Raw genomic sequence first — 23,990 nt, forward strand, 5'->3', positions numbered from 1 at the left:
AGGTTTTTATAATTTTGTAACATTATATTGCTTACATAATATATTATTTATTATATATATGATATATTATGTATATAATATATATTACATATATATAATATATATTATGTTCCATTATAATATTATACATATTATATTTTATATAATATATATATTATAAATATATATTATATAAGAATTTATCTGTAGTATAAATTTTTATAATAATAATCGTACAAGTATATAAATTATTTTGTTTAGTAATCTTGAATGCAATATTTTCATTTGGCTTCAAAAATTTCTAATCCCGTATCCCAGACTTCAAAATCTCTAACCAAGAAAGCAAGAATGGGTAAATTCTTGGACTGCCAGGCAGGCTAATCATCAAAGAAGCTTACCATCGATATAAAGTGCGTAGATACTTTTTGAATACTTATAGCTGTAACCATGCCACAAGTAGACATCTCTATACCCTAGGACACTTATGTATTCGCGTCATCTAACTTTCGCATTTTCGCGGAGTCATTCATCTCGCGAAAATTTCATGAGCGAAACTAAACTATCATAACGAACGAGCGAAAACGCGAAATTAAATAGCTTTGTTCATTGATACCCACAATAAAATCGTCATATTAGAAATGCAGGCAACCTTTGTGTGTGGTTGGGCTCATTGGGCAATTCCTGCTAAACTCATTATAGCTAATACGCTGACTGAGGAGCGTGGCAGAGCAAATTGAGATAACAAGTTCTTTTGGAAAAGCAGGCCTGTATTACCTGATTGCATATTGGGGCAGCTAATTTTAGGCGACTAGTTATGAGCATCTGGGGGTTTGGAGGGGCGGTATCAGCCCCCTCAACAGGTTTCTTTCATGTAGGGCCTCAACCGGGCATCTCACGTAAAGTTTTAAAAGATTTTATCAGAAAGTATAAACATTTTTTCTATTATTTGATCTTTGTTTGTTTTAGGTGATGTGACTGCCAAGACATTTTCAGATTAAAATAGGCTAAACTTGAACGCAGTTGAAACGCTCAGAAAAAAGACATCTTTTTTCTTTTGAGCATTTCAACAAAGATCAATTTTGCCGATTTTATTTTTAGTTTATCCGAAGGTTTTTACGCTTTTGTTAGGCCATTGTCAAACAGATGTTTGGTAAAACTTGACCTTTTGCAAACCTTTATAAAAGTCGTTAATGACACCCAAGAACTATTAAAAGTTAACGTTTATCTCTATGGCTTGGAATAAAGTGATATTCTACAGCAATAAAAACCGTTCCCGTAGCCGTTGGGCAAATAACTGTTCGAGTTAATGATGTTGAGGTCAAGTTATCTAAAGCAGTTTATTATTACGTGGGAACGGACCAAACAAATCCGTTCGAGTTAACCAAGTGTTCGTGATAAAATTTTACATTTTATCCGAGGGCAAGTTCTCTGAGTTTGACTATACTTAGCCGCCAAAAATTCCTAAAAAGTTGGGGCGGCTAAGCCGGCCAGCCGCCCCAGGAAATACGGACCGGCGGAAAAGCCAAGACAAACGATGAAGATGATGATATTAGTTTAGTCACTGAATTTGTAACTGATGAGGATGAAAGTCTGGCAGGGAAAGTCATAAAATTGAATAATAATTATTGTAGCGTTGAATTTTATTACCAACCAAAAACAATAAAAACCTTGAGCCAGACCTGCCAACCCAGGAGTGGGGCAATGCGTGAGATTTGGTTTTGGGGCAACTGATGTATCAATAATAGTATATATAAAATTGTGGAAATTGGGGCAAAAAATCTCACGCATTTCTCACGCGTTTTCATTTTTCTTTGGGGTGATTGCGTGAGTCTCACGCCCAATGCGTGAGAGTTGGCAGGTATGCTTTGAGCCATGGCCACCGCGTGCTATAAATACATGTACTTGAGATATAATATTGATGCCACATCAGTCACGGCGGCAAGGGCAAAGACCTAGACGACATTGATAGTCCAAGAAACAAACAGCAGCAAGCGATCAAGTTGCATTGTCGATCTCGCTTACACATTTCTACCCACGGTTCACAAATACAAACTAGTCCCAAATTGAAAAATTTTTTTACTAGTGAACTGGACCTGAGGAATCCAATTATGTTTGTTCTATTGCATTATTTTCACATCACTATATTTTCGCACTCATCGGATCCGCGAAATTAAGTTGCAGCCAATTTTTACTCTGTGTGCTACTCACGAAACTAAATTCTAGCGAAATACAAGTGTCCTAGGGTACTACTGAAGCTAGCCTGGGTTGACAATTTCACTAAATCAGGATTAAGAGACAATTCTGCACATAGGAAGGTGTAGGCAAATCAATACTGTAACAATGTAGCTAAAGCCTGGTTTCCATATGACAGCGCAATGATCGTGCGTGGCCCAGTGATCGTGCGCAATGCATTGCTTGGGCTGCGATGCAGTGTTTTCATAGCGCGCGTAGGCACCATGCTTGCATTGGACAGGGTGGGTAATTTCCTTTACTTTATCGTACGGGAGACCAAATTCTTCGGAAAACAGCCCTCCGATGCGACATTGCGCAGTCATATGAAAACCAGACTCACTCTTTCGTACGGGAGACCGATTTCTTCGGAAAACAGCCCTCCGTTTGAATTGTGGGATAGGTTGAAAAGGTCGAGCGGTGTATTGTGGAACACATCATTGCGCGCACTCGTTGCAATGATCCATTGCGATCAGTGAACGCACGTCGCGCGACCGTCGTTCGTTGACGTTTCCACATCACAGCAGGCCTACACACGACGTCGTATGCCTTGTGGTGCGCCTTGTGCTGTCATATGGAAACCAGGCTTTAGAACCTTAGAGAACTGCGTATTACACCAATTGCCATCATCAGATGCTTCAGGAAAACTAGATTAGTGAAACTTTTTAATCTCACCATTTTCATCAGATCTGTGGGTAGAACCTTAAAACCACTGTCACCTCAGTTTGCTGCAAAGCTGATAATTTGTGCTCTCTGACGTCTGAGATCTTGACATCAGTGGATTTATCTGACGACAGCCTTACATCTTTTCCCAACTTGCTGAAAACTCCAACCCAACCCTGAGCTTAACTCAACTCAACCACTTTACTATGCTGAGATAATGAACCATCTTCGACCTTTGGTCAAATGACTCTGTCCAATTATAAACCTAACCTAGTCCAGTTCTGGACTAAAGATTCTAAGCTTTTGGATGAGGAAGACACTGTTACACAGTGCCTTCTCCATCAATTTTAAATTACTTTTAAACTTTTGAATTAACATCTCATAACAAGAAACCTCTTCTTCACCTTTTTTCTAAAATAGTTGAAAATTTTTTACTGAAAATAAAATTTATCTTTTGACTTAAAATAGATTGACACAAATCTAGTTTTATAGGATGATGCATTTCGAATTGTCTTTTTAATTATGCATTGTTCTGATGAACCAATACAGTGAATTGTTTGTATAAATATTCTATACTAGTGAACCCAACACTCAATAAAAAAATTCCTGCTGTCTAAAAGCTAACCAAGATTCATCATAAATGTACCCATGCATATGTAAACACAATATCAGTAATAATGATTTAACATTTTTTCTCTTAATACATGTATTTTAAATCACCAGCCGTTTGACCATACATGCACATAATACAACTTGATGTACACCCCACATTGAATGCAGCACAATATACAACATACCATATACACTGCAGTGTTTGTATGTGCTTTTATACGTAAGGCATTTCAGCCAGCGTTGTGAGGTCGGTTTATGGAACGTTTGTTATTAGGCCATTTTGTCTCAGTGATACCAAAAGCTCTCATCCCAAGAGCGGTCTGATTACCCAAAATACACTGTAATACTGTATATGATGCATGTAGTTTTGGGTTTACAAACTGTTGTCTTTTGAAATTGTGAGTTATGCTATCTATGTAAAGGTAAGACAACTACAAACAATTTCTTTGTTTCACTTCACTCACGTTTTTCTCTTAGATAAGTGCTCTGACCACATAACTAAAAATTCTCAACATGATTAGTGAAACTTGTATTGCCGGTCATTCGCTTCCAGATATGCTTGCTAAGTTCTGTTAGTTGTGTGTTTGTGGGTGTGAAAATAAAAAAAAGTACAAACATAAAGCAAAAGGGACTGTCCGATAGTTTGTGGCTAATAGCAGAACAGCCTCGCTGGTAATTTGTAAAAAACCAGACATAGTTATGTCATCACACAGATGAGCAAACATCGGCAGCAACACCATCAGTGGCTGTCAACAAGCGTTCAACTGCTGCAGCTCCGAGTGCAGCACAAGTCGGAACTTGAAAAGCATTTTTTGATTCCTAGTAAACTTGCCAGTAATCTTGCCAGTCTCATACATTGTGAGAGATCATCATGAGTAATCAGCATATAGATAATTATCCTAACAAGGGGTAGTGCCCAAGTAGGATAGTGGTAGAGTGCTGGCCTTTGAATCCGGTGCCCCTGGTTTGATTCCTATATTTAACAAATTTTTTCCTAACGCTCTAAGCGTGGCTTTGAACAGACGGAGGGATACTGCTCTTATTATAGTAAATATTAATTTAAACGAAAAAATGCTATTCTTTACAGATGACCTTGGTTTTATTTTTAAAATAATACCTACAGCTTTTTTCTGTAATAGCAAAATCCTTTTTAATTCTGTTGAGCCAGTATGGCCTTAAAACTCTATTTCAAAAATGAGGTGAAGGTAGAAAAATTTATAATATAGGTAAATCATTGCTTTGAGGTCAAAGTATCTTCTTGCATGGTACATCATAAAAAGTACACATCGTAAGCCAAATTTACTAGTTAATTTATTTAATATATGACAATGAAATGATATGTCTTTGTTAACCATTATTCTTAAAAACTAAACTTTTACAAAAATTACCATTTGCTTAATTAAAACCTAAATCAAGTGAATCACGCAAATGTTTCTGAGGCAATTTAAAATTTACAAGTAAGGTTGTTAGCATAAGATTATTTGCCAAACACTATTTTTCAATCTTCTTGAATTTAATTTGTAAAATGTAAAAATCAGTAGTAAAAACATTTCTATCATCAGAAGTAAGGATGCAGTTTAGTGATGGAGCACAGTTCATCAGATCAGAAATAGATATATAAAAAAACATATAATTTATATATAATATATATTATATGTTATTCGTGTACATGTATGTATATCTTATTATATCTTTATATTATATTTGTATATAATATACAGATATAATATAAAGTTATAATAAGACAGATATAATATACAGATATAATATACAGCGGGCCAATGATAGAACCTTCACTGTAAAAAAAATCTATGCAGTATTCAATCACCTCAGATGGTCATTTTTCAATGCACCTGAAAAACTACACACTCGAAAATTATGCAATGTCCATGCGCTATTCATTCAATAAAAACACACTTCTATTCATCGTTTTATGCGATGTGCAACTAAAAATTAACGCACTGCTGATGGTCATTTTTCAAGGCAATTTCTATTCACACTGTGCATTAATCATAAAACCAAAATATGTACGCACTTAGCGTTTAAAAATTGCAGTTTTTAAACATTGACTGAGTTTTCTATACGAAGACGATTTTCACACGCTGAGTGCATTTAGCATTGCAACCTGGTTTTACACGCTTGGCGCATTATATTTTAGGGTCAAATTTGAACGCAGCAAGTGTTTACAAGTTTAATCACTTTACAAACAGCTCTGCGTTTTTTTCAGCCAAGGATATTTTTAAACAGCGAGTATATATAATTTATTATTAACATTTAATAAAAGCACTAAATAACTCGAAAAACACACACAGCATTTAATAAAAGCACTAAATAACTCGAAAAACACACACACCATTTAATAAAAGCACTAAATAACTCGAAAAACACACAGCATCTGTTTGATCAAGATCGATTTAGAATAATAATTAAAAAAAACTATCTACAATAATATAAAAGAGAGCACGATTCCATAAAATCCATTGAGTAAGCCCAAACCCCAAATCACGTAAATAATTCGCTCTAAAAGTGGTGTCACTTTGGCATACTGGATTGGAAAGGTTACTATTTCGTGTGAATTGTGTTCTATGAATTTTGTTGTTATGTTTTAGACTTATAGCGTTCCAGGCTTTGCCGGCACTTGCTTTTCTTCGCCTACTCATCGTCGGCTCGGCTTTCCTGCAAAAGAGAAAAAAAATGTTTCTATGATTTATGATAATTCCAACATGAAAAATAAACGTTAAAAATAAGACTAGGAAGACGGCAAAAAGCTCGACCAATGAGTTTAGGATATGAGTGTTCTCGGAAATTTTAGTTTCAATGATTTTACAACTGGTTGAAATCGTTTTTTGCGCCAAAAGTTACATTTTGGAGTTCTCTTCTCATGAATTATATGATAAATTGCTACCATAGAAATTCATTCGAATCCTACTTAGTTTTTCGACAGATATAAAACTAGCATAGCTGAGTCATTAGGTACTCACCCGCTTCATTTTTTCCATAAATTTGTCGACAGACAAATACTTGCTTCCCTTTCTCACGGTGCTGGAGCCCAAGAAGGTAAACTCCAGCAGCTGGCCAAACTTCTTGGCGTCGCCAAACTCGATGTCCCCAATGTAAAATACTGCCAGAAGTTTTAGCAGGACGAGAGGGTCCTCACTAACGCTTAACTTTTCCCCATCCACACAGAGTTTCCCAAATTTGAGGTGGGGAAGAGAATGGCTTACCTAAAACAGTAAAAAGTAAGTCAGATTGGAGCCGAAACCAGTCCAGCCAATTTATGACGTCAACAACATGCCTATAGAAACATCCTAATAACCTCTAACACGCTGAGTTGGAGTTGCGAACCCATAGCCGGGCTAATGTATGACGTCAACAACATTCCTATAGAAACATCCTAATAACCTCTAACACGCTGAGTTGGAGTTGCGAACCCATAGACGGGCTAATGTATGACGTTAACAACATTCCTATAGAAACATCCTAATAACCTCTAACACGCTAAGTTGGAGTTGCGAACCAATAGACGGGCTAATGTATGACGTTAACAACATTCCTATAGAAACATCCTAATAACCTCTAACACGCTAAGTTGGAGTTGCGAACCCATAGACGGGCTAATGTATGACGTTAACAACATTCCTATAGAAACATCCTAATAACCTCTAACACGCTAAGTTGGAGTTGCGAACCAATAGACGGGCTAATGTATGACGTTAACAACATTCCTATAGAAACATCCTAATAACCTCTAACACGCTGAGTTGGAGTTGCGAACCAATAGTCAGCCTAATTTATGACGTTAACAACATTCCTGTATAAACATCCTAATAACCTCTAACACGCTAAGTTGGAGTTGCGAACCAATAGTCAGCCTAATGTATGACGTTAATAAGTTACCGAACTAAGAAATCCACTCACTTTGTGTTCGGGTGTTTCGGCCAGCATCTTTTTGTCTCCAAGGCGCTTTCCAATCACGATCACCAGTTTCTCAAATCCAGAATCATTCGCTGCAAACAAAGTATTTTTGTTATATTTAAACTTTTTTTGACTACACACTACCAGGTAAGACCTCCAACAATAGAGACTAGTTCTTGTTTAAGCTGCTGCACATGTAAAGCATTGGAATGGAAAATAGGGTGAGACAAACTCCGTAGATTACTATTATCGTGAGGTAAAAAGCCAGTAATACTGACTAAAATCATGGGCACCCGACTCCGACTTATATCATTTTGGCGGTTGATATTATTTTGATAATTGAGCCGTTGCTAGCGCATAAAGTAACATATTGTTCTGCAAAGAAAGTACGTAAATTTGAAGATAATAAATACACTTACGATTAGTCTCTTTTGGACATGCAGCCATGAACAAATCCTCTGCTCGCTTTCCCAACGCGTCCAAATCCAAGTCCCGATTCAGAAGGAGCTCAAGCTCAGGTATAAGCTAACAAGCAATAAAAAAATAAGCAACTTCAAAATATCGACGCTAATTTGAAAGAAGAAGACATTTTAGCAAGCGAGAAATAAAGTACAAACATTTATCTTCAATATTCTTCCTGTAGCAAATCTATAGAATTCAAGAAATATCGACATTCAGTCGACTTGCCCGTAAATAAAAACTAGTTATGACCCTCAATGAACCACTTTACTGCTCTTACATGAAGTAATTCTAAGCCCTCAACGATATAGACCTTTAACAAACTTAATACGAGTTGACAATATTATTTATATAGTCAAAAAACTTTGGTGGTGAATTTTTAAAAGCTGTGGTCAGATAGATGTCCAGTCAGAAACACATATCTGACCTGACCACAACGCCGAAATTTTTTTAGAAATTCAATTATGCTGAAGCCTACTTAGATAGTAATAATTACAATGTAAAAACCTAAACGCATAGGGTCAGATGAATGAAATCGAAGCTAGAAATGTGAGTTGTCTTATATGTGTAGTTTAAACGATGGATAACTAGCAGGCATGTGATTTCCAAAATTCATTTTAGCTTGCTGACGGAAGTCGTTGACAAAGTACTTTGAGCAAAAGCCCGAGGCAGCATTTCAATCATAAAATTATGAAATAAATGTGTTTATATACTGAAGTGGATAGATAAAAATACCACCTAAGGTATACTTAAATGGTGAAGGCAATGAATAGCGTACAGTAAGCCAGCGTTCGGAGCTAATACAAAATAGCTTAAAATAAACTTTTTAGCTTATGAATCACATCCCTGACTGTGATTTGCCATAATTTGCCTGTATAATGCTAGAGGTGCAGGATTATCTCTTTGCCGGAAAACACGGCAAGGCTGTCGTGTTTTCCGGCTAACCCTCTCCCTATTCCACCTTAGATTAAACACTGTCCTACCAGCAGGAATATGTTACAAGCCCAAACTACAATTTTATAGAAAACACATACTAACAATAATGGTTTATGCACATGGGCAAGTTGGAGTGGAATACATAATAGTAAAACAATACCTTACTCTTTCTTGAAATTTATTCCTTTGATTTTGGGCCCAAACATATTTATTTTTAAAAAATAGCCAACAAATCTAGACTTCATAACTTTTTGCTCATAAATTTTCAGAAATTGCTTATTACTAAGAAAACAGGCTAGGAATTCTGACTTAGAGAAGGTATGCCATACATTTTCAGTGAAAACATAGTTCAAAGTCTATGCCAAAGACATATTTGGGAGTAGAGTGCTGAAGATTTTTTAGAAGACCATAAAGTTATCCTCTGATTATGGAGAAGAAAACTCCTAATAGATAGGCAGTAAGTCTGCTCAGTGGTAGGATTACGTTCAATGCTGCGCCAGAATAGTGCTAAATAAAAACTTGGCAATCGTTTAATCCAGTGGCCAGATAGGACAGGCAACTGCCGAAATTGACCATAATCCGGCAAGTCATCCATCGTTTAAACTATAAATTACTGTGCACATATTATAAATTCCCTCCATAGAGAGAAACTAACTGGAATTTTCCCCTTGCAATGAATTTCAGTTCAACTCGGTCTCCAATAATATATAACATTTAAAGTTTCAGTTAATCCCAAGACTAAGACATTATTCTTTGAGAAACTATAAAGAGTGACGAGTCTAGTCAAGTTTATTTAAAATTGTGCTTTGGAAGTAGGTAGCCATCTTCAGCTCATGCAAATTGGTATTCGGTGCAGGTTGTATTGCAAAGACTTCGCTTGTAGCTTTTTAATATCAATCCACTAAAACACTACGTGAGACCTGGGCTCAAAATAGGATACTGGGAGAATGGGCAAAATTTTGAAAGTTCATGTTATTTTGGAGAGTAATACTTACAAAAGCCTCCTGTCCATAAATTGGCCACTCAACAACCATGCCACTCCAACCATCTTTCATGTTCTTAAAAGCCTCTTTCCTAATAGACAATGATGGACGAAGCATCTCCTTTACCGCACTCTGCAATATGAAGACTGATTATAGAGTTCTTATAGTTTACTGTGGTTAAAGTTAGGGCATCATCAACGAAAACTACAAATTTTATTCAACTTGCTATAAAGGGTGAAAAGTTACCATAAAAATTTCAACAATAATCAAGTTTAGCCGTGCCATCAGGGAGTATATAACTGGTTACATAATAGATTGTTAGAAAAATGTCCACCTTTTCAAAGAAGTGGAACCCTAAAAGCCGTGACACTGACACTCCATGCCTCATTATAATATTATTCGAAACGCGACTGTCAGTGAATGCTGCCATTAGAAATATAAGCAAATCTTTAATTTAGAAGCGATTTTGGCGGCGACAAAGTGGAGCCCGATCATTAGCAACAATGATGTATAACAAGAATGGTAATACCACAACAAAAATTACTTGAAACATTTAGCGGATGAAACAAAAGGCGCTCGAAAGGCTGTTGCATAATCAAGACTCCCTCATATATTTTAAAAACACAATAAAGCAAGCTGCACACACCTAAGAGATCTACTGAAAGCAACACAAGATGTTGGTTATAAATTAGTACCACTAGCCTAGATCAAATTTGTGATCCTCATTGTCTGCGTTGGAGTTGCACCCACTATAAGCGGCTACTTCGATCTTATTTTATAGTGGGGGTAACTCCAACGCAGACAATGAGGATCACAAATTTTTATCTACCGCTAGCCCCTGATACTCTTATTGAGTAAACTATGCTACCTTACCTGTGGAATTGTGTCAAGATTTTGAACCCGCAAATTCCTCTTTTCCTTGCTCGGAGAAACCACTAGTGCCTCTGCCCTCACCACTATATCCCTGTAAGAAATTAAAAGATGAAAATTATGGCTACAGAAGACAAAGTGTTTGTCGCATTTTTATGAGTTATATGAGTAGAAATCTTATGAAACATTGAGATGTCTATTTGTCCTTGCAAAGGGAGGGGGATGTGCGGATAATAGATTACAATGATTCACTTCAAACAAAGATCAAAAGCATAACATACATAAAAAACATATTATAATGCTTATAACATACATAAACATACAATATTATAATGCTTATCATCAAAACCTAAGACGTCAATATAAATTGCGATTCTGATTGACTATTCATCTCAAACGGTAAATTTTAAATTATTTTTATGACGTCAACAATAAAGAGGAGAATTAACAAGTAAAATACGAACCCGGTGACCGAAGCAGCAGGTTCTTGATCGAGTTTTTGTTTTTTCGCATAGTAGCTTCTTTTGTTTCTTACGCTGCAAGATAACTGTCTTTTGAAAACCTTCTACAAGCAAAGAATGTAGATCCTGATAAACTATAGATGCGCAAAAAAATAGTATGATTACAAAACTAAAAAGGGAGTATAAAAATATCATATGTGTATAGATTAGCTAGCATGAAAACCAGAGAGAGTTGCTCAGTTCTAGTCCATCAGACAGAATATTTTCCAATCATCTTGAAACAAATTTAAAGTTTACCCAGCTTTGGACTCTTGCAATGGTGGTTATGCAAATCAACGCTAGATTACACTGGCTCATAGCGTTTACTATGATAGTAAAAAAATAAAGCTAACCCTTCATTCCTAATATAAAGCTGAAATGAAGCTATGCCTCCCCAAACAACAATTAGAAGCTCAATCATTTCAGTTTCAGTTGCATAAATATCAACGGAAGGGCTTACATTTTCTGGATCACTTATTACACTTCTCATAATAAATATGAAAATATCACTCAATAGCCCATATTAACATTCATAGTGAATGCATGAAAATAAATGACAGAGTAGACAACTCCGACAGGTATTTAACAAGCATTAGGTATCTCTCTCCCTCCCTGAGAGGGTCAAATGCTTAGAAAATTTCTACATACACGAAATAACCCTTGATGGATAACGGATATGATGTAAGTTTCTGTATAATAAATTGTGGAAAGCTGCACGCCAATGCCAAGTATTGCTAAATGAATCTGCAGGACAGTAGGCTACATGCCCGGTAGTAAGTAGACCTATTCACGATTATAAAAAAAACTCACGTAGCAATCCTTATCTTCGGTATAGCTAGCGTCTTTGAAGATGTCACTCTTATCTGGAAATTGCCTCAGGACTTTTAGTACCACACTATCGTAGTTGGGTCTGCTGTGACTATGGGACCAATTAGCTTCCCCAATCGCCTGTACAACCATTTTCCTGGTCTCTCGTCCAGTAAATTGAGGTACATTGAGCTCCTATAAAACAATAAAACTGAGTTCTTACTTACTATAGGGAAAAGCCATAGTGTATATTAACTTTTAAGGCAAATTACTTAATTAATTGCCTAAGGCGGAGTTTTTCTCATAGACAGAAAATACTGCAGTGTAAAATGCATAGTGTCTGCTCGAACGATAAAGTGTGACTACCAAGAGTTGCCCATTACAAGCGCTTTCAATCAAGGCTAACCTACTAAGATTCAACAATTCAAACAGCACCATACTTAGCAGGTCTAATGTACGTAAAAATTTACATTACAAATTTAAGTTGTGCAATCAATTCAACATTATCGACAGCCAAAGAACAGCCAACGAATTTAGACAGGTCGACAGGATTTATTTTCTCTAGCTAACCTCAATAAATATTAACAACAGCAACAACAACAACATAATTTACAGTATATTGCTGTTACTCACTCGCATAAACAATGGAGAGCTAGAGGGTGTTGAAACAGTCGCCTCAGCAGTGGCAGAGGCTGAAGCAATAGGTTCGGCGGCAGGTGATCCTGAAATAGCGGAAACAGCAGAGGAAGGTGTTGAAACCGCAGGTCTAGGTGTGGTAACCACAGGTCTAGGTGTGGTAACCACAGGTCTAGGTGTGGCCGGCATGGAAGCAGGTGGTGATGCGACCGCAGCGCCGAGTGTTGAAGCAGTTTCATTAGGTGTTGGTAGTGTAAGCGCAACAGAGGGGGCAGCACTTGGTAAGTTATTCTGAAAATGCAAAGACCAATAATAGAGGCGCCTCCGATATAAATGATATGCATAAAACTATTATACTCAACAATAATCAAGCTAAATTTTGCTAAAAGAAGAACGTAAAATTTACCTTTTGAACACTTTTGACAAGCTCTTTGAGTCTTCGTAGGTATTTCATACATTTCCCCAGAGAGCTATAAGGAAAGTTCACATACTTAACATAATGCCATAGTAATACTTACTAGTAAAGTTTACAGCATAGGTAAATGTAAATCCAAAACTGGCCATTTCAGAATGTCTTTTTGGATCCACATAAAAACGTAACGCAATGCAATCATAAGCAATTCTTAGCCAATTCTTAATTCTTCCTGTCATACAAGTTAAAATGGCGAACAAAAATGATTGACATTGCTAAAGCCTAAAACAAATTGCAAACCCTAGCTATCAACTAATCCATTTGGGGAGGTAATGTAGTTGATCTTTGTTCTTCGCCTAGACAGTATTTTTGTACTCCTTGGCAATAAGAACTCCTTGGCAAAAAGAAGCTGAGTTGCAAGTAGGCCTAATTTCTATTTGAACCACAGGCCGGCCAAGGTGTTTGGTAGCGCTCGGACGGTGGTGCTCGCCCGAGCACCACCGCCCGAGCGCTACCGAACACGTTGGCCGGCCTGTGATTTGAACAACCAACTGGCGGAGGTTATAACATAGACATGAATACCATGATCGCGTAGTCTATCAGACCAAACAAAGACAACTCACCCAACACCAAGCTGCTGAAGCTGCTCTGGTTGCAAGTCAGGTATCACTTCTTCATCAAGGATATCATTATCTAAAATGAATTCATAAAAAAATCAAACCATACCAGTCTTGTTGGAGGAAAATAATTCCTAGTGAGTTAACTTATATCCTTAATTAGAGAGAGCAGTAGCAGCAGCCCCCACAGACTCACAGAGTTAGAGTTGAATTCAAAGTTACAAAAAAATAGTGACAACCTAATCATTCCAACTTAATTCTAAATCATTGATTTGGGCACCAATGTTGAAGAACCTTTGAATACTCATTGTGGCTTCAATTAGCTCGTTAGAATATTCTTAGCCAATAGCGTATCTGGTAACAAATCTATGCTCATACAGTGAGTCAAGTATTTCATTTATTTGTATAACTTGACAACCATACAACCATACAACCATAAAGTGACACTAATGAGTAACTGAAGGTGCAACTTTTTTGTGATTACAGCTGTCAGAATTTAGTTGCCTTAGTTGGAGTAAAAGTTAAAAGTTAATGAAAGAAAATATTGAAATATAATTCCGACTTAGCAGCCTAGTACTACTAGGCTACTAAGTCTTAATTATATTTCAATCTTTTCTAGGCTAGTAGTAGTACCACAGCCACCCAGGCACAAATGGATGGTGGGGTGGGTGGCTGTGGCTAGTACTAGTAGTCAACAAGATAGTGTAAAAATTAATTATTCAAATGCTGGCTGGCTGCACCAAGGAGTTGGCTACACAAATGTATTTAAGGGTAAGAACACAAGATTTGAAACGAATGATGTTGGAAGTGTGGTGATTGTAAAGATTACTTCTTTCTTTGGCCTTCTTTCTATTCTCTGTTTAGTAGGCTTACATAGGCATTGTGTTTTATACCTTTGAAATTTTAACTACTCTATGGCCTAAACAAGAAATTTTAATTACTCTATAACCCAGGCTTGAATTGTGTCGGCAGTAATCTTTTCTCAATTGAAAACCTCTGAATGTTCTTACAAACAAAATTTCCTTCATGACTTCTATCAAAGACTAAAGAGTTGTATGTGGGATACATACAACTCCTTGCTCCTATCAATATGTCTGTTGCGTTGCATAGGCCTGCATCAAGAACTCCCTGCATGCATATAGCTATCTATTTAATTATGATAAATAATATTCATTCATTGCATATAAATAGGTACGCTTTAGATCTTCTACTGTTCGGGTGACTGCTCTCAAACATACTACTTTATGTAGCGATTAGGCCTCTCTCACAAAAGTAAAAAATATTATTGTTTCATGTTTTCTATAAAAAGGGATTGTAAATTAAAAGAAAGTTGAAACTTGACTTAATAAAGCGAAGAGCCTTTTAATTTAGGTTGATTTCAAGGTCTTGATTTCAATTCAGAAACTTAGGCCTACACCTTTCATTTGTCTAATCCTAGATAGTTGTGATTTTGATTCTGATGATGATTACCCGTTGGGTATGAAACTACTAGTAATAAAATGTTTTAAACGAATTCTATTTTAATATATTTTACGCTTTGTTCAACATTGGGCACTTTAGTAGATGCCTACTTCCAAAGTATATAAAATAAAAATTATCTCGTTGAATTTTAGTGATCAAGTCAAACTATAAATGTAGCGTATACTCACCAAGTAATATTTCGTATGCCGCTGTATCGCCTATCTCTTCAAAAAGGGTTTTGAATTGTTCCATTATTGCAGAAAGTTTGTAACGGCTATTGCTAAAAATCTTAGCCCAACGGATTCAAACGCCAAAGTACTGTAGGTTCAACGGTTACGATACAGTATTCTGACTTGAAATGAACCAACTACACCAAAATTATAGTATTCTCTCTTCATAGCCAAGCCTACTATATTTTATTGGACAAGCTTTCAGCCTAAACAATGACTGCATTGCTATTGGTCTATTGCAACCAATCACATTGTTATTGTCTTGCCTATGATAACCCTTGATAATAAGTTTTATCTGAGTTTATAGATTAGTCCATAAAAAATGGTAGATTGCTTTTGCAATTTTAAAACTTGTTTTAGGACATGTTGTTGACGATACTGCTGTTGAATATATTTCTGCGAACCCGAATCCTGGATCTTGTGGAGGCCCAGTGGACTTTCACTTCAAACTGCCCTATCTTGTACCGAATTCCGACTTAGGCAAGAAATTGTATAGGATATATGTTGGATTTTTGTAATAAGTGTTCTAATATGCCAATTTTCTTTCTGAACAGATCAGACTATAGGGATATTTTGATATTATTTTGTTATTTCAACAAAGTGTCCTCTGAAATGTTAGTAACACTTGCTCTCATTGAGCCATTGGTATTTTGAATAATTGTTAATATTCCAATTTTAGGAAATGCTTTATAGCTGTTCCATATGTGGATTTTCTCACAATTCAAATAAAGTCTTCACTCTCCATGTCATCCGAGTTCATAAACATGATCCAAGGTTTCGGATAACATGTTTCTGCGGCATGAGTTACGGAAGGTATGATATGAAGTTGGCCCTAAAGTCCTATTTGGTATTTTTAAATCTGGCTAATAAATGTCATGTCATATGATAAGGGTTCTGTTTTGAAATTGAGCTAACCATAATGTAAAAGCCCCATTGGAATCAATTTGCCTGATAGGTTGTCAATTTAAAATACACTGAATGGTAGTTGCTTGTTTTACAGCTATCTCAGTTATAGAAGGCACGTTCGTAGGAAACACAAGGACACTGAAACTCATATTGAATCAATGCCTTTAGAACCAGTTGTAGAGCCAGTTTTAGACCCAGATCCGCAATCTCCTCATCATCGTAACAGTAAGTATAAACTCATTATCAGGAAATTCAGACACTATTGGCACATTCTTCCTAAAATTATATTTTTCTCAAAATGGACATGCCAGTCAACAATAAAACGCAATCTTATTCTTGTTAATTGTTTCAGATGAGCAAACTGTTAGACCTCCTTCACTGGAGAAGAACTGTGCCAAATTTATGCTAAGTCTTGCAACAAGTAATATTCCCAATGTACACATTGAAAAGATTGGTTCCACTGTCACTGAGCTGTTGAATGAACAGAAACGATTGTTAACGGATACAGTGCAAAAAGAACATGGAATAGATGTTGGCGGTTTATTCCCCTGTCATGGATTCACGCGTCTAGCCACTCAACACACTAGAATGCGATACTTTAAAGAGAAGTTCAACCTAATTGTGAGTTCTTAATGTGTTTGTACTAAAAAAAGTCAAATTTTAGTTGACACACTGAATCAAAAAAATTATCTAGCTGTTTGCTGCCTATAATCTAAGAATACAAAGCAAATTCGGAAAAGATGCTGATCAAATCCTTAATATTTTTAAACTAAAGAGTATAATATAGGCCTATAATTCTTCTTGCGTTAACTCTTGGGAGTTTTTAAAAGATTACGATCACTCAGTGTTTCATTTTAGTTAACCCTTTCAGCCCTAATTATTTTCCAGTTGAGTGCCCCCCTGGCCTAATTAATTTTTCACACTCAATATTTAATAAAGTGAGGTGTGTTAGATTGAGCATAAATAAAGCTGCGTTCAAGATAAATGAAAATAGTTTTTTGTAACTTGTTGGTAACATTCTTAGCTACATTTTGATACTAACATATACACATTAGGTTAATCTATATAGGATGTTATTGATAAGATTCAAATCAATACATTTTTTGGAAATCGAAAAGTCTAAGTTTGGCTGCTACTACAAGTCAGCTTTTTGGTTGATAACACTTCAGTAACATATTAGGATAACAAGAAAAGGTGTTATCATCAAGTTGCAAAAAAAAATTTGGAGTTCTAACCAATAGAACTGAAATTATGAGCCTATACGCAATATTATGGCATAATGTAGTTTCCGTTCCATTGTTCAATCAATTGGTATATAAGGTCTATATATCATATTTACATTCTATAAGGACAACATTTATTGCAGTTATGATAATAAACACGAGATGCAAACAACTGGAGTACAAAACTAATATAATGTATCGTTTTTATCAACTAAAATTGTGAAAAGATTTGTCAAATAAAATTTTTTTATTCGAAAAATTTAAAAGTTATAACTATTTAGTAATTTTGATGTTGTGCAATTGAAACCCACTTTGTGCTACTAATAAACGGTCATAGTGTTGTTGTAGATCACTGTCACTGCTAAATTCTTCACCTGAACTAATTATTACGTTAGATTGTAAGATTTAGCCGTTGTCTTTCGGCAAACGCATTCAATATGGCGACCTCCAGAGTTGAAGTTTGAAATCTATCACAGGATTTGCCTAGTAAAATGCTTTTATCCAACCACATTTCTGGTATCAAAACAATCCTCAGACTGTTATCTTTCGAAATAAAGCTATAAAAAAACGATAAACACAAAAGGAGTATCAATAAAGTTACTCAGAAAGTGTCCCGAAAGTGTTGGCTTCAGGCCCAAGTGTGAACAACTTCTCCCGAAATAGTTGGCATCAGGGGTGAGAGGGTTAATGCTTTAGTGTCACAGAGTCCATGGACGTATATTAGCATCCATGAGTTACGAGTTTTCGTGTTGAAATCTCTAGTGTGATAATTGTAATGTAAACAAAAGAACAATGCTGTGACTGTGAATCATAATCATAGTAATAAAGGGTTATCTATGCAGTGAATTTAAAAATTAGCATGATATTTATGCCATAATATATATTAATTATGGCAAAATAGTGAGAATAAGGGCTCATTCTTGATCAATCTTTTCAAACTAGTGTGTTGAAAATTGCTGAATATAGCCCCTGTCACGGAGTGATAGCAAATATGTAATATAAAAAGTCAATGCAGTCCTGGGGCATATTAAAAAATATATTTGACCCACTAGTTATCCTGAATGATTGAGGCCGCGCAGCGGCTGAGGGAGCGCGCTGGCGGAGAGGGTCCGGGAGGGGCGCCCGAGCGCCCTTCCAGTGGGGGGTCCGGGGGTCACACCCGGAAAATTTTTTTCTAAAATGGTGAACATTTACAGCATTTCAGAGCGTTTTGCAAGATTCTACTGAGTCCACAAATAACCAAAATTCGAACATAATATATAATATAAAACAGTCAAAAGTTAAAAGCGAGTACGTATAAAACTACAAATGTATTTCGTATGGTCAAAAACTAGATTTTATATCAAGTTTTTAACCATACAAAACAGATTTGTAGTTGTATATGTACTCGCTTTTAACTTTTGACGATTTTATATTATTTTAGCTCCCAATACCTATATACTATATATCTATATGTCAGTGTATTATGATGGCGCTAGAGATTTAAACAAAACTAACTAATGTCGATTGGCTCAATGACAGCAACATGTTATCTCATAATCTCCTTTGTGATCTTTACTAGATTTAATCATGTTAAGGCAATACAAAGAGGTACTGTTATGTTATGCAATAATACATGATCTCACTAATGAGTTTTGGTTATTTGACCCACTAGTGAAATTTTCACTCACGAAAACTCGTAACTCGTGCCCTGTCAAATACGCCCCTGAATTGCAGTCAATTGACAATATTCACATTAGATCACTTGCCTTGGAACCATTGGGGTGTTTAGAGAAATAAAGATATGATAAAAGCCTGTTTGGAAATAAGCCTCTTTCGTTTGAATTTTCCTTAAAGTGTACACCAACCAATTAATTGTATCCTAACCTAAATGTCGTGTTGTGGCTTGTAGGAATCGACTCCAATTCGCTACAACAACACCGCTAGAAGACCATTTTACTATGTATCCGTACTATCAACTCTCCAGGTAAATACTTGTGCGCTTAATAACTGCAAACATGCAAGATAACTTCTGAGAGAAAATATATGAAAAAGGTTGTCAAATGTGCTGCGCTTGTCATAGTTCTGCGATTTCAATAAGAATTGATTCCTGCTAATTACCGTTAGTGAACTGGCTATGGACAAGTAATTTTTTCAGGATTAGCTCTTTAAATTTTTTTCAGTGACACAGCTAAGTTAGTGTAACAAGTTAGGTTCCCTAGGTTGATAGTTGGTCTACAGTTAGTGAGTTTATTTATAGTGACTTATTTTGCTAATTGGCTTGGCCATGTTCCCATTGTACTGAACATATCTTTATTTCAGACCATTTGTAAACCTAATTTGCTAATGATTATGTAAACAAAGAGCGCCTTAGCTGTTCCCATCAACAATATAGCAATGAACAATAAAGCACTTGTCACCCTGAAGAGTTGCTCTAATTTATCAGACAAATATAAACATCACACAATAGGGTTCCATGAGGAAATTGAGTCATCTTTGACTAGAAACACAACATTGTCGACCAACTATCATCACCTCATGGAACCTAACTAAATGCTAAAAGTACAACCAACATTTTGCTTTCAAAATTATGCAAAAAAGCTTTAGTCTATGTTCTCATGTATTCATTCATCTGTTTGCAGATAATGTTAGATAGTCCAGAAATCCGGAATGTAGTACAGTTTCCAATATTCTCTCCAGATGGGGCAATCAAAGACTGCATAGATGCTGATTATGCACAGAATTCTGACTTTTTTGCTGACGGGCAAAAGATAATGGTAGCAGCCTATTATGATGATATTGAAGTGGTATGTCAGCTCAAATAAAAGTGTGTTGATTTAAGGATCATAAAGCCCTTCAACTATGCTACACAAAACTTATTGGCGACTACTGCCTTCTCAAATTTAAGTGCTCATCTAACACAGAAGAATTGGGCATAATTCTGCGTAGGCCTATAAATAAATTTACCATTTATGTTTCGGTTGTGTCAACATGCAGATGTTCAGGTCCCATCACTGACCGTCGTACATGGCTTTTCAAATACTCAATAGTTTTCATTTTTGTTGATCCTTATCACATGCGTTGGTTTGAGGTCATATTCTTTTGATAATCGTCATATTTTTCTAGGTGAATCCAATTGGCTCCAAAAGAAAAAAGCACAAGATAGGTAAAGTGGAATTTTGCTGCATGTTTTCAGGAACAGAATTTCGTGGTTTTACAATATTTGTTTTTTTTTAAACAGCATATCTCACACTGTTGTGTTTTTCATGGTTAGCTCTTTTCTATTGGACGTTACTGAATGTCCCGCCTCAGCACAGATCCCAATTGAAATTCATACACCTGTTTGCTGTGGCATACTCTGCTGACGTTAAGGAATATGGAGTCCAAGCTATCCTTCTAAAGTTTGCCGAGGAAATTAATGTACTCAAGAAGGTAATCATAATATTCTTATAGTAATAGGTTAGCTTTGAAAACCGGAGCTAGAGCCTGGCAATGAATCTAAACTTCAAGTTATTTGACCTCTTTTCTGGCTAGTGAAAGAGTTTCTTTATGAAAAGTCTATGATCGAAAATGTATTTTATTCCATTGTTTGAAAAGGATAAAACAGTAAAGATTCTATGTCTTTTATTCAGGATGGTATTGAAGTTGTGAATCGGGACGGAAAGGACATCTATAAAGGATCTTTGCTTTTTTTTATTGGCGACACTCCAGCAGCCAATATGGTAGCAGGGTTTAAAGAAGGAGTGGGAGGGGCAGCCATGAAATGTCGGACGTGTTATGGTAGCTCACAAGAGATTATCCAACAGGTTTGTGTGTTATGGTATACAGTTTATTGCAGAAGTGTGCTTGTTGTGTTAACTTTTTTAGTTATGCACTTATCATAAGACTTTTATCTTGAATAGAAGCTATTCCGTGCGCTGAATCAGGGATTATGTTAATGCTGTCGCACGTCGCTACTAGTGTGTGGTTGCTAAGTTTCTGAATTTCTAGTTCTTTTCGTCAGTGTGATGCGAAACTTTGTATTGCTTTCTATTGCTTTTAAACATGCTACAGTTTAACCACACGGAGTTTAGACTGAGAGACATAGAGAGTCACCGTCGCCACTGTCTCCTTCTCGGTCCAGAGATGCCTGCTCGGCAGCGTGTAGAATACTCAAAGCGATACGGAATCAACTCGCTATCCATATTAGATAAGATCGATGGATTTGATGTTTGCCAATGCATTCCTGTTGACATTATGCATATTGTGTGCGAAGGAACTCTTCCTTATGCCATAAAGGGGTTCGTATCTAGGCTACTGGAAAACCGAATAATTTCTATATCGTCATTGAATGAACACATCAAAAACTTTCCATACAGAGGAGACGACAAGAAAAATGCACCCAGTAGCTTGGAAAGATCTTGCTTCAATGGACTAGACACCGGAAAAATTGGTCAATCTGGTTCGTATTCAGCCTACTGCAGTTGAATACGTTTTTGTTTGATTTCGACAGTCAATGAGGAATGCTAATGATCTAAATTCTAAACTGGTGATTTGTGGAGCGACTTTCCCAATCTAAACCACTACAATATTTTAGCATTTTTTTAAAGTCCTATTATGTTTGTTGCTTCGTGTAAGAAATAAGGTAAAATAGTTTTTCAAATTTTGATATATTTTTCCTTTTCACGCAACTTATGCTTTTTGTAGATCTAATCTATAACTCTTTTTTCAGCAACTCAAACTATCTGTTTGGGCTTTCTTCTACCTTTAATACTGGCTGGCCACAATATTGAAGAGATTCCAGAATACAGACTGCTGTTGATGATGGTTGAAATTACCTCCGTTCTGTTGGCATATTCGTTCAACAAAGACCAGATTACAACCGCCGCAACGCTAATAAAATTATACCTAGAAACCTGGGTGACCGTATATGGAGCTCACACCATTACTCCCAAGATGCATTACTTGGTACACATCCCCTACTACATAGTGAAGTGAGTTCTCAGGCAAAAACTCTATAATTTTATCAGGCCAGTATAAATATATATAGCATGATTCATGTCATTCCAATTTAATGGCAAGCGGTCCGCTGGCTGCGGTATGTCGGTTGGTTCAGCATCCCACTTTACAGTGATGTTTTTTTTAAAAGTATGTCTCAATCTCAAGCATTATTTTACTATGTAATTATCAGTTGTCACATAAAAACTTTAAACTTCATGTAACTTTATGTAACTGTTTACCAGATTTGGTCTTCCAAGAGGAACCTGGTGCTTAAGGATGGAGGCTAAACATGCGTTCTTCAAATCATTACGCATGAGAAACTTTAAGAATGTGCCGCTAAGTCTAAGTAACAGACACCAACTCGAGTTTTGCCATGATTGGGCAGATGCCAATGTGCATGGCGTATTGCATCACAACAATGCCAAAACCAAGGGCGCACGTAAGTATTGCAGTGGCTGATATCTCAATAGTGTTCGAGTAACGGAGTTGGTGCGTGCATGGAAATATGTTAGTTTACTGAACATTTCTAGAAATTGGGGTACTCTTTTGAGGTATTGTCTGAAGACTTTGGAGTCATTTTGTTATCAGAGTACTCCTCTATCGGAGTACTGGCTTTTCGGTCACCATGTGCAGTAGTCATAGGCTTTCCTGATAGTTCTCATGCATCGAGTTTTGAAATCGCTGCTTTACAGTAACGTGTTCTGAGGAATCATCCACTTGGTTTTTGTCACCTGAGACAGATAGCTGTTGTTAAATGCTATGGCTAATTTCTGCTCTAACTTATCGAACAGGCTTTGAGTAAGATAATTTTTTCTTGATAGGCACCGCTGAAGACAGTCCTGAACCACCTGAGCACATCCAGGAGAGTTTGGGAGATTGCACACAATGCTGCAACACCATCACAATATCTGGTAAGTAATGGGATACGCTGTAAGTAAGCTCTATTGAACTGTTATTGTTATTCAATCACTTATTTATAAACAAATCTTCAAAACACAAAGATTATTCTACACTGTCTTGCTTTGTAGGTTTTAGATATAGCATTGGGGACGCCTTTCGTCTAGCTAGCGATACCTATGGAGTAATTCTGCAAATAGTGGCTAACAATGACTATATTACAGCCTTTCTACTAGAAGAATATAAAGCAGAATGGTTTGAAGCTCGGCTCTTCGCTCACAAATTGCAATGTACCGGAAATTTTGTTTGGCGGCTGGTATCTAGTCTACCCCACCACCATCCATTATATGTATATAAACTGCCGCCATTTCAACCCGCTTGTTATATTCAACCAAGGTATTTTTCTGATCCTGAATTTGTTGATACCGTATGATCCGGTTTTGAGCGCCCCTTTTCCTGTAGAGACGGATAATACTTTGAGCTGTGGTAAATTGTCTTGTTGAATGCTTTTAAGTTTTTATACATTTTGATTAGTGTTATAAAAATCTTTTGTAATTAATTTCCGTCGATTCTGGTAGGGAGGCCTACTGTTTTAAAGCCAGATGTCGTAGCTTTATATTTTTATTTTACCTAGTGGGCATGAGAGTATTGTCTAGGTTTTGGTTCAGCTTGAAATATATTATATTGACCTTGTCA

General features: G+C 36.4%; 2 protein-coding genes across 7 annotated transcripts; one reads left to right on the plus strand and one right to left on the minus strand.

Annotated features, from left to right (window-relative positions):
• Positions 1-5,719: 5,719 nt before the first annotated feature.
• LOC137403744 (uncharacterized) lies at positions 5,720-17,888 on the minus strand. Of its 6 annotated transcripts, none has more exons than XM_068089767.1 (12): positions 17,750-17,888; positions 13,625-13,694; positions 12,996-13,059; positions 12,587-12,880; positions 11,957-12,148; positions 11,111-11,211; positions 10,650-10,740; positions 9,789-9,908; positions 7,818-7,923; positions 7,402-7,490; positions 6,465-6,707; positions 5,720-6,159 (listed from the first exon to the last, which is right to left on the minus strand). In XM_068089767.1, the coding sequence occupies exons 3-12, from the start codon at positions 13,041-13,043 to the stop codon at positions 6,136-6,138; spliced, it is 1,308 nt and encodes a 435-aa protein (XP_067945868.1). In that variant the 5' UTR covers positions 13,044-13,059; positions 13,625-13,694; positions 17,750-17,888; the 3' UTR covers positions 5,720-6,135. The 6 variants fall into 6 exon arrangements, with proteins under 6 accessions (XP_067945868.1, XP_067945869.1, XP_067945867.1 ...); XM_068089768.1 differs by having other exon boundaries at positions 17,813-17,883; XM_068089766.1 differs by lacking the exon at positions 17,750-17,888 and adding an exon at positions 15,268-15,470 and having other exon boundaries at positions 11,957-12,094.
• On the plus strand, positions 15,991-23,990 carry LOC137403743 (uncharacterized). Its single transcript, XM_068089764.1, has 13 exons — positions 15,991-16,122; positions 16,310-16,440; positions 16,568-16,836; positions 19,330-19,404; positions 20,060-20,224; positions 20,544-20,583; positions 20,692-20,849; positions 21,050-21,223; positions 21,471-21,858; positions 22,129-22,390; positions 22,640-22,836; positions 23,219-23,308; positions 23,426-23,990. Exons 1-13 carry the CDS (start codon positions 15,992-15,994, stop codon positions 23,725-23,727), a joined length of 2,382 nt encoding a protein of 793 aa, XP_067945865.1. The 5' UTR covers position 15,991; the 3' UTR covers positions 23,728-23,990.

The sequence above is a fragment of the Watersipora subatra genome, chromosome 9, assembly GCF_963576615.1.
Source record: "Watersipora subatra chromosome 9, tzWatSuba1.1, whole genome shotgun sequence".
Lineage (NCBI taxonomy): Eukaryota > Metazoa > Bryozoa > Gymnolaemata > Cheilostomatida > Watersiporidae > Watersipora > Watersipora subatra.

Coding starts and splice junctions, on each gene's coding strand:
- LOC137403744 (XM_068089765.1), bottom strand. CDS start 15,331: ATGGAACAATTCAAAACCCTTTTTGAAGAGATAGGCGATACAGCGGCA. Junction 13,695..15,267: donor GGCATACGAAATATTACTTG/GTGAGTATACGC, acceptor AATTCATTTTAG/ATAATGATATCCTTGATGAA. Junction 9,909..10,649: donor ATCTTGACACAATTCCACAG/GTAAGGTAGCAT, acceptor TTCATATTGCAG/AGTGCGGTAAAGGAGATGCT.
- LOC137403743 (XM_068089764.1), top strand. CDS start 15,992: ATGCTTTATAGCTGTTCCATATGTGGATTTTCTCACAATTCAAATAAA. Junction 22,837..23,218: donor TGCCAAAACCAAGGGCGCAC/GTAAGTATTGCA, acceptor TTTTCTTGATAG/GCACCGCTGAAGACAGTCCT. Junction 23,309..23,425: donor CAACACCATCACAATATCTG/GTAAGTAATGGG, acceptor CTTGCTTTGTAG/GTTTTAGATATAGCATTGGG.